The 10,757-nt window shown below is 40.6% G+C and overlaps 1 protein-coding gene across 1 annotated transcript in view; it reads right to left on the reverse strand.

Annotated features, from left to right (window-relative positions):
* Positions 1-10,757, reverse strand: part of MPP1 (MAGUK p55 scaffold protein 1) — a 38,028-nt gene that overhangs the window by 9,989 nt on the left and 17,282 nt on the right. The window contains exons 4-5 of the mRNA XM_006171063.3: positions 8,012-8,097; positions 3,495-3,563 (exon numbers count right to left, since the gene is read on the reverse strand). Coding sequence (XP_006171125.1) covers positions 3,495-3,563; positions 8,012-8,097 — 155 coding nt within the window. The remainder of the gene's footprint in view (positions 1-3,494; positions 3,564-8,011; positions 8,098-10,757) is intronic.

The raw sequence follows: 10,757 nt of genomic DNA on the forward strand, positions 1-10,757 counted from the left end.
GCATGCATGCACATGCTCCCGGCATGAGTTTTAAGCCACCAGGTCTGGGACGTGAACCGTGGTTGACTACGTGGGAGTCCAGCGACATAGCCATTACGCTAACTGCTGGTCCTGAGAGTGATCCCTTTAACAAGAAGGCATGAAATGCCTTTCTGGGTCAACATGTTTACAGTAATCAGATCTGAGTTGTCTGTTTCAGAGTACAGGGCAGCTACTACCTGAAGTGTACGTGTTTCCTTGAAAGAGTATTTTCACAATGATTTCAGTAGACATTTCCTAAAATATTGTCTGGCAATATGAATGTGCCAAAAGTCTTCAAATGTTGATACTCCTTGGCCCTACATTCTAGTTCTATGAATTTATCTAATATAAAACAGAGCTGTCAGCAATGATATGTGGATAAGTATGTTTACCACAGCTTTATTTATAAGAGTGAAGTACTGGGGAACCAGCAGTTAGCGTAATGGCTATGTTGCTGGACTCCCATGTAGTCGACCGCGGTTCGCGTCCCGGACCTGGTGACTTAAAACTCACACCAGGTGTGTGTGTGTGCATGCCCAAGATCCCAAGAGGAGAATAGAAAAAAAAGAGTGAAGTACTGGAAACAACCTGATTTTATTCATTTATTCATTTATTTTGGAGAGATTTTTATTATAGGGCGCGTGCGCTCGCCAGAAACACAGAGACAGAGACAGAAAGCAAGAAATCACCCCCAGGGGGGATGGCCATGTCACAATCCCTTCTCCTCCATTCTCCTCTCGGGATCTTGGGCACGCACGCACATGCGCCCGGCATGAGTTTAAGCCACAGGGTTCAGGACTCAAACCACAGTCAGCTACATGGGTGTCCAGTAACATAGCCATTACGCCAACTGCTGGTCCCAACAACCTGATTTTCTGAGAAGGGGAAATTAGTTAATAATGGTCATCTACTGATATATATTGCCATGTAATCATAAAAGTCAGTTTCTTGGTGCCTGTGGAAAATGATGCTGCTGTGACATAACGTGAGAATATCATTAAATGCAACTAATACCTAGCATACTTGAAATAAAAAATTAAATATTTAGGCATTAAAAAAGCACTGGAAAGGACCAGCAGATGGCAATGGTAGCTGAGGTGCTGGACTGCCACATGGCTGACCACAGTTCAAATCACAGATTTGGTTGCTTGAAAATCATGTTGGGTTGGGACCAGCAGTTAGCATAATGGCTATGTCATTGGACTCCCACGTAGTCGACCGCGGTTCGTGTCCCAGACCTGGTGGCTTAAAACTCACGCCGGGCGCGTGTGCGTGTGTGCCCAAGATCCCGAGAGGAGAATGGAGGAGAAGGGATTGCGGCGTGACCATCCCCCCTGGGGGGTGATTTCTCGCTTTCTATCTCTCTGTCTCTCTCTGTCTTTCTGGCGAGTGCACGCACCCTATAGCAAAAACCTCTCCAAAAAAAAAAGGAAATCATGTTGGGTGCATGTGCATGTGTGCCCAAAATCCTGAGAGGGAACTGGAGAAGGGATTGTGGCATGGCCAACCCTCTCAGGGTGCTTCCTCACTTTCCTTCTCTCTGTCCCTCTCTAGCAAGTGCACATGCCATATGGCAAATAACTAAATAAACAAACAAACAAATGGACTAGAAGAAACTCCACCAGAATTTAATACTGTTTAGCTGTGGCAGTGAGATTAGGGGTGCAAATCCAACCCAAAAAGATGGTGAAAGAAATAATGAAGAGCAGGAAAAAATGAAATAGAAAATAAACAGAGATGACAAAGGTAAAATAAATTCTTTGATAAGATTAATAAGAACAAAAACCTTGCAAAGCTCATCAAGAAAATAGAGAAGAAATCATTTATCAGAAGTCAGTAGAGATCCTAGAGATAATAAAAAGGTTATAAGAGGGTATTATCAACAATTTTACACCAATAAATTTAACAAATTCCTCAAAAAACATAAATTACCAAAAATGACAAGAGAAACTAAAAATATAAACATTCATATACCTACCAAAGAACTTAAACCCATTATTGAAAATTCTCTTCTCCTGTCCCCAAGTGTGTGTGCATGCATGCACACACACACACACACACAAAGAGAGAGATAGAGAGAGAGAGATAGATAGAGAGAGAGAGAGAAGCCTGATACTTTCATGGTACAATTTTCAAACATTCTTTGAAGGAATAAAGCTAATCTCATTTAACACAGATTATAGAAAATTATAAACTCATTTTATAAGTCTAGCATAACCATGATATCAAAATCTGACAAGAAATTTATCATCTCTTTCATCAACAGAAATATAAAAATTCTAAACAAAACAGCAAGTCAAATAGAGAAATGTATAAAAAGGATAAAACTCAAGGCCATTCAAGCATAAAATTCTTGGGGCCAGCAGGTAGTGTAGTGGTGAAGATGCTGAACTCCCACATAACCAACCATGGTTCAAGTCTCGGACACAGAAGCTTGAAACTCATATCAGGCATGTGTGTGTACATGCCCAAAATCTGGACAAGAAAATGGAAGACAAGGGATTGTGGCATGGGCATCTCCCCTCAGGGATGATTTCTCACTTCCCCACTCTCTGTCTCTCTCCAGCAAATGCATGCAACCTATGGCAATAAACCAAATAAATAAATAAAACTCCTAGCAAAAATGGAATAGAAGGGAGTTTCCTTAATCTTATGAAGAATAATCTACAAAAACCTTACAGCCATACTAAAAATACTAAAAAGCTTTCCCTTTAAAATTGAGACTGAGACAAGGATGTCTGCTATCTTCACTTCTATTGAAATATTGTAAAGATGTCTCTTCTCCCCAAATTGATATGTAGGCTTAATGCAAGGTGAAACAGAGTTGAATTGAAAAGATAAGGCATTCCAAAGTAGATCCACAAACGTGAATTATGACTGATTCTTCATCACCTGCAGAATTAAAATTACCCTTTCCTTTTATATCTGACCACTGGCAGCAAAGCTCCACGTATGTACCATGACTAGGGCTATAATCATGTCACTGACTAGCAGATTCTCCATCACTGTTTGCCTCAAGGAAAGGGGGAAAACACCTGTATTTAATTCACAGAGCATGAGGCAACATGTAATGGGACCTTGACCCAAGCAACTACACACTTGTGAGAGATATTTAGAGCTTAAAGTTAGAACAGCATCTCTTTCTCTCTCTCTTGTATTTGCAATAGGGTGTGTGCACTTGCCAGAGAGATATGGGGTGGGGAGAGAGTGGGAGGAGTGAAAAATAATGCCTCCAGAGGGGATGGCCATGCCATAATCCCTTCTCCTCCATTCTCTTGGGATCTGGGTATGCACATGTTCCTGGGTCTGGGACTTCAAACCACGCAGTCAGCCATGTGGGATCCAGCTGCCTTAACCACCATCCCACTGGCTGACCCAAGAATCACAACACTTATACACAAATCTCAAAGAATATAACACAACCTGGCCTGAATCCTGCCACCAGCACAGCAGAAAAAAATGGTGCCACCTACCTGTAGTGCAGGAAGACGGCTTTGCTGGTTGGGAATTACTTTTAATGAGATCATTCCTTTTGTTTCTTTCTATTAAAAAAGAAAGAGCAAATAAAATGGTAAGTAAAATTAACTTGGATAATTTTGGGTTTCATAGTAATTTTCACCCTTCAGGTCCCATGTTTGGGATGTAAGGTCCCCCAGCAGCCACCTTTATATTTTGTAGGAGAATTTTTTTTTTTTTTTTTTTTTGTTTTTTTTTTTTTTTTTTTTTTGAGAAAGAGACTTTTGCTATAGGGCAAATGCATGTGCTGAAGAGAGACAGACAGAAAGCGAGAAATTACACCTCCCCCCCATCCAGAGGGGATGACCATGCCACAATCCCTTCTTCTTCATTCTCCTTTCAGGATTTTTGGCACACATGCACATGGGCCCCATGTGAGTTTTAAGCTGCCAGGTTCCGGGCTTGGACCGTGGTTGACTACATGGGAGTTCAGCAATGTAACCATTACACTCACTATCTGCTGGTCCTGACAATCCTTTCTTTAATACAAAAGTGTCATATGCCCCATAAGCCAGCATAACAATGTAAAGACATACCAAAAATAACAAAGAAAAAGTTAACTTGCCTGCTTTTTCATTCCTGACTCCAAAAGGTATGAACTCTGGCATATGTACATCTCTGCCATTTTTCACACCAGTAAAAACATTATGAATATTTATATACATACTTATGTATTTTTTAATTGCCAGAGGATGCATGTGCTCACAAGAGAAAGAAAAGACAGAGACAGAGAGAGAGAGATCACCTCCCAATGTGGTCTGGTCACCCCACATTCCCTTCTCCTCCATTTCTCCATCCTGAAAGCATGCCAAGTGCATATGCACATGCACACACACACACACACACACACACACACCTGGCATTTTCTAAGCCACCGGGGTCAGGATTGGAACCATGGTCAACATGTGGGATTTGGCTCCTTTAACCATCAGGCTAAAGGGCTCATCTTGTATATTTTTGTTGTTTGTTTTTCACAAAGTGGGATTATACTATATATATTACTCTATAACTTACTTTATTTTATTTAACATTACTTTATACACATACCTCTCAGTCAATACATGAAGAGCTCACTAATTCCTTTTTGTTGTTGGTCTTTGATATTCTATATTTTCATTCATCCTTTTTAAAGGTAATAGAACATTCCACACTATGGTTGTATCATAGTCTATTTGCACCCCCTCCATTTATGGACATGCAGACTGCTACCAGTCGTTTTTTTGGTGTGTGCAGCAGACAATGAACATACATTCTCAGATATCTGTGTTCTGATTTTTGTAGAAAAGAATTCCATGATAGAACTGTACAGTGAAATGGTATGGACATTTTGAGTTTTGTTTTTTTTTTCTTAAAGAAAGCTGCCAGATCCAGGACTTGGATTGCAGTCAAGACCATGTGGGAATCCAGCACCTTAATCACAACACCACCTGCCAACCCCAACGTTTTGAGTTTTAATAGCTATCTTCATTAGTTTCCAAAAGACTAACAATTCCACTCTTACCAAGAGTATACAAGGACCCCTTTCCTTCAAATTCTTGCCAGAGTTTCATGCTAATAATATTCTTTTTAAATTTCTGCCAATCTGAAGGGTGAAAAGTATTTAATGGTTGTTTTACTTTTTTATTTCCTTACCATAACCGAAAAAGTAATCTTTTCTTCCCTTCTCTTTTCCTCCCTCCCTCCTTTCCTTCCTTCCAACTAACAAATAAAAATTATATGTGCCATGTACATGATGTTTTGAAGTATGTATACATTGTGGAATGACTAAATCAAGCTAATTAACATATGCATGACCTCACATACTTATTTTCTGTGGTGAGAACATTAAAATCTACTCTTAGATTCAAGAATACAATCCATTGCTATTAACTATAGTCTACATGTTGTACAATAGCTCTCCTGAATTTATTTTTGCCTAACTGGAGTTCCCTACCCTTTGACAAATATCTCCCCAACCCCTGCTCTAGTCTCTAGTAACCACATTCTACTCTCTACTTCTATAAGTTTGACTTTTACACACTTCACATATAAATAAGATCATATGGTATTCTGTGTGTGTGTGTGTGTGTATGTGTCTGTGTCTCGCTTATTTCACTTAACAAATGTCTTCCCAGTTCATCCATATTTACCCAAATGGCAAGATTCCTTCTTTTTCATGGCCACATAGTATTTCATTGTCTATATGTACATACCACAATTTATCTATCCATCTATATCTTGGCTACTATGACTAAAGAAAAAGTAACTTTTCAAAAGCTTTTTCTTATTTATTTTGTCCTGTTTTCTATTTGGTTGTTTGTATTTTTATAATAAAACTTAGAAGTTCTTTAGAATTATTAATCCTTTATCTATTATATGCATGGCAATTTTTTTTTTTAGATTTTTGCCACAGAACATGTGAGAGAGAAAGAGAGACAGTGAGAGGGAAAGCAAGAAATCACTCCCTGGAGGGGGGGTTGATGGCCACAGTGCAGTCCCTTCTCCATTTTCTTCCTGGGATTTTGGGCATGCATGCACATGTGCCTGGTGTAATTTTCAAGCCACATGATCCAAGAATTGAACCACAGTTGACCATGTGGGAGTCTAACACCTTAACCACCAAGTCACCTGCTAGCCCCTGTATGACAAATATTTTTAAATGTATATTGTTGGGACCAACAGATAGTGTAATGGTTATGTTTGCTTTCTGTCTCTCTGGAGAGTGTACATGCTTCATAGCAGAAATCTCTCTCTCTCTCAAAAAAAAGGTATATTGTTGGGACCAGCAGATGGTGTAAAAAATGGTTATGTTGCTGGACTCCCATGTAGTCAACTATGGTTTGAGTCCCAGATCCAGTGGCTTAAAATTCACACCAGGCATGTGTGCATGTGTGCCCAAGATCTCAAGAGAAGAATGGAGGAGAAGGGATTGTGGCATAGCCATTCCCCCAGGGGGTGATTTTTCCTTTCTATCTCTCTGTCTCTCTAGCAAGTGCACACACACTATAGCAAAAATCTCTCTCAAAAAAAAAAAAAAAAAGAAAGAAAGTATATCGTTTATGGTATCTTTTGCCCTGTAACACAAATTCAGGATCTGAATTGGTCTTCCAGGTAGCTCTAGCACTGCAGAGCAGCACCCTACTGCTTGTGCCACCATGGCTAGGACTGTTTTTTCCTAATATATACATTAATGCTATGAATTTCTCATTGGTACTGCATTAGTGGTATTCCACAAATTTTGAATGTTGCTTTAATTTTTATTCACTTAAAGACATTTTCTAATTTTCCTTGTGATTTATTTTGTGACCCATGAGTTATATAGAAACGTGTTAAGTTTCAAACATTTAGGATTTTCAGATACCTGTTTTTGACTCCTAATTTAATTTCATTGTGGTCAGAGAGCAAGCTTTGTATGATGAACCCTTCGAAGTCTGTTGAAATCTGTTTTATGGCCTAGCATATGGTCTATCCTAGAGTATGTCTTCTATATCCTCATTGACTTTTTGGTTACTTGTTAAGAGAGGGGTACTAAAATCTAGGAGTATAATTGTGGATTTCTTTATCTCCTTGCAGTGCTACAAGTTTTTGTTTCAAGTATTTTGTTGTTAGGTATCTGAACATTTAGGATTTGGGCTGTTCCGAGAGAGAGAGAACCTCACCATGTGGATTGGCCTCACAGTGTATCATGTTTTACCACTGCACCACCATCTGGCTACTTGAGTGTAGACTTTTGATTAAAGCAAATCTCAGGTGGATCCTTGACTAGCTACGTGACTAGCTGCCAGGTCCGGGACTCGAACCGTGGTCGGCCATGTGGGAGTTCAGTGCCCTTAACCACCACACCACCTGCTGACCCTGAAGCAGTGGGAATATAAATGGCCTCATTTCTCCCTCTTTCCCACCTTCTTTTCATTTATAACATCCCATTCACTCTTCATAATGAGTTTGTGAGGTGAGAACGGGGATTACTATCTTCATTTTTTTAATAATTATTTTATTTCATTTAATTTATTCATTCATTTCTCTTTTTTTGACGAGAGAGAGAGAAAGAAAGTGAGAAAGCAAGCCACCAGGTCTGGGACTCCAACTGTGGTCAGTCATGTGGGAGTGTCCAGCACCTTAACCAGCATGCCACCTGCTGGTGCCACTATTTTCATTTTATAGAGAAAGAAACACAAACTTATAGAAGCTAATCCACCTGCTCCATTATCTCAGAACTGAATAAAGTAGAGAGGGGATTCAGAGGTGCTAATAAAGACCAACAGTCTTCCCATTATACCAGCCTGATGCTCTGGGTTATCTGTCCTGCTTTAAAATGTTAATAATGAAAGCAAAGAATTGTCACTTCTTCCCTAGAATCAAGACTGGCAGTGGTAAGAGCCTTCTCAATAATGTACAAAAATTTTGACAGAAAAATGAGGTACACTGATACCAGTGTGGATCAGTACTTCATGAAGACTATGGTAGATCTTCATCTAATGTAGAAAATACTCACCATTGCCTTCTGCAGCTGATCTACGGAGTGATTAGTCACATTTGTGCCATTGATTTCTAGGATCTCATCCCCCACATGAAGGGAGCCTTGTCTATGGATCATGCCACCATGAAGAAGAGATGTTTCGTGTCATCTCGTCTATTGAGATGAAGTGGTACTTCTTCCCATCTTCCTCACTCTTCCTTGATGGTCGTGTTGTATATGGGGCAGGGTACACAAACTTCTCTGGATTCTGGCTGAGCAGGGCATTCTTGATGTGGCTGCGACCCACCCCACTGGCTCCGATCAGCACCAGGGTCTTCCTTTTGAATGCAGGGAGCTGGACAACTTCCTCATAGGAAATGACATCCAACTGGTCAAAAATCGAGCTGTGCTTGGCCAGGTACTTGTCTTTGTACTTCTTCTTTCTGAAGGGACTGCAGCTTGGGGCTTCACTTGGAGCAGACTGAACCACACTTGCCACTTGTCACTCCTGCAGTTCGGGGGAGGGGATCAGTCCTGCTGACTCCTTGGAGGAGCCTTCCACCAGTCCCTGCCACCAGTTGCTGTCATCCTTGTTGATGATCTGAATAAGGTCCCCAGTAGCGAACTTCAGCCCTGCCTCCTTACAAGGGATCAGGCTGTCCTTTTGGGGATCATAGTCAAATTGCACTCTCATGAACATCAGTAGTGCAGGAAGACAGCTTTGCTGGTTGGGAATTACTTTTATTGAGATCATTCCTTTTGTTTCTTTCATTGCCTTCTGCAGCTGATCTACGGAGTGATTAGTCACATTTGTGCCATTGATTTCTAGGATCTCATCCCCCACATGAAGGGAGCCTTGTCTATGGATCATGCCACCATGAAGAATTCTGAAAGAGTAAATGTTCTAATAGGAGCTGTAACTATAATGCAAGATATCACAGAAGAGAAACCATAATCTAGAGCTTTTTATGAAATACATCATGTAAAATACTCACTATTAAAAGCAATCAACTATAAGAGATGGGAATCAAGGCGAGTGCTTGAAAACTTAAGACTATCTCATCCTCCAACAGCAGAATAAAAAGCACCTTGCCATCAAATTCCTGGAACTAGAGGGGCTACTGATCCCAGGAGACCATGATACACACGTGAATACTAAAGAGAATGGCAAAGCAAAGAACTCAGGCCTCCTCATTCACCAGCTACTTCAGTATTTCTGTGTTGTTCAGCTGAAATTCCAAAATGCTCTCAAACAGTAAAGTTAATCGATGTTTATTGGTTACCAATATTTGTGTCACCATGGATTTAAAAAAGGGAGATGGCAGCAGATGGTGTACTAGTTATGCCACTGGACTCCCACATAGCTGACCGCAGTTCAAGTCCCAGACCCAGTGGCTTGAAACTCATGCTGGGTGCATGTGTGTGCATGCCCAAGATCCTGGGAGGAGAATGGAGAAGGGACTGGGTCATAGCCATCCTCCCCAGGGTGATTTCTCACTTTCCATCTCATTGTCTCTGTCTCTCACTCTGGTGAGTTCACATGCTCTAAGGCAAAAAATAAAAAAGGCCTTAAACTAAACATAAAAGGGTAGGAGTTAGGGCTGGCAGGTTGTGTGGTGGTTAAGGGTACTGGATTCCCATATGACAGACTGTAGTTTGAGTCCCAGAACTGGTGGCTTGCTTTCTCACTTCCCCCTCCCTCTCACTCTTGCTCTGTCCCTTTCTGGTCAAATTTAAATAAATAAATAAATAAAGTTTAATACAATAATTCTTTAAAAAAAAGTTAGGAGTGGGAACCAGCAGTTAGCGTAATGGCTATGTCGCTGGACTCCCACGCAGTCAACTGCGGTTCGTGTCCTGGACCCGGTGGCTTAAAACTCACGCCGGGCGCATGTGCGTGCGTGCCCAAGATCCCAGGAGGAGAATGGAGGAGAAGGGATTGCAGTGTGACCATCCCCCCTGGGGGGTGATTTCTCGCTTTCTGTCTCTCTGTCTCTGTCTGGCGAGTGCCTGTAGCAAAAACCTCTCCAAAAAAAAAAAAAGTTAGGAGTTAATAGGGTAGGAAAACTACCTCTTTGTGAATAGCCATAACCTCAACACTAGGAAAAGTCCCAGGTCAGGCTACAAGTAGAGTATGAATCAGGCTACTGTCAGCTGCTTAAAATGGTGTTTTTTTCTTTCTAGGTTTTTGCCATAGGGTGGTGTACTCGCTCAAGACAGAAAGAGTGAATGTGAGAACCTTCTCCTCAGTCTCCTCTTGTGATTTTGGAAACACACACACATGCACCTGGCATAATTTTCAGGCTGCAGGGTCCAGGACTTGAACCATGGTCAGCCATATGGGATTTCAACACCTTAACCACCACTCTACCTGCTGGCCCCAAAATGGAATGTATTTTAATGTGGCATTCTGTTCTCTTGTCACTCACCACAATAGGTTTTACCACATGATGCATTGAAAACTGATGGCACTTTAACAGTAAGGAAACAACACAAGGTCTTCAAAAAGTCTGTGGAAAATGCATATCCTAAAAAATTTATACATGGATTTTGAAACAATTTTGCATTGAAACAAACTCATTCTTTAATTCCATTTCTTCTACCACCTTTTCAAAATCCCCTCATACAACAAACAGTTAAATATAATTATATATTTGCCTGTTTTCTCAGTTAAACTGTGAGCTCTAGGAGTAGAGATGATCTGCTCTCTTCATTGCTGTATATTCAAAGTCAAATTGCTCAATATAAATGAACAGAGAAAAATATCAGCACAAATAAATGT

This window comes from Tupaia chinensis, unplaced genomic scaffold (genome assembly GCF_000334495.1).
Source record: "Tupaia chinensis unplaced genomic scaffold, TupChi_1.0 Scaffold149248_1, whole genome shotgun sequence".
Taxonomy (NCBI): Eukaryota; Metazoa; Chordata; class Mammalia; order Scandentia; family Tupaiidae; genus Tupaia; species Tupaia belangeri.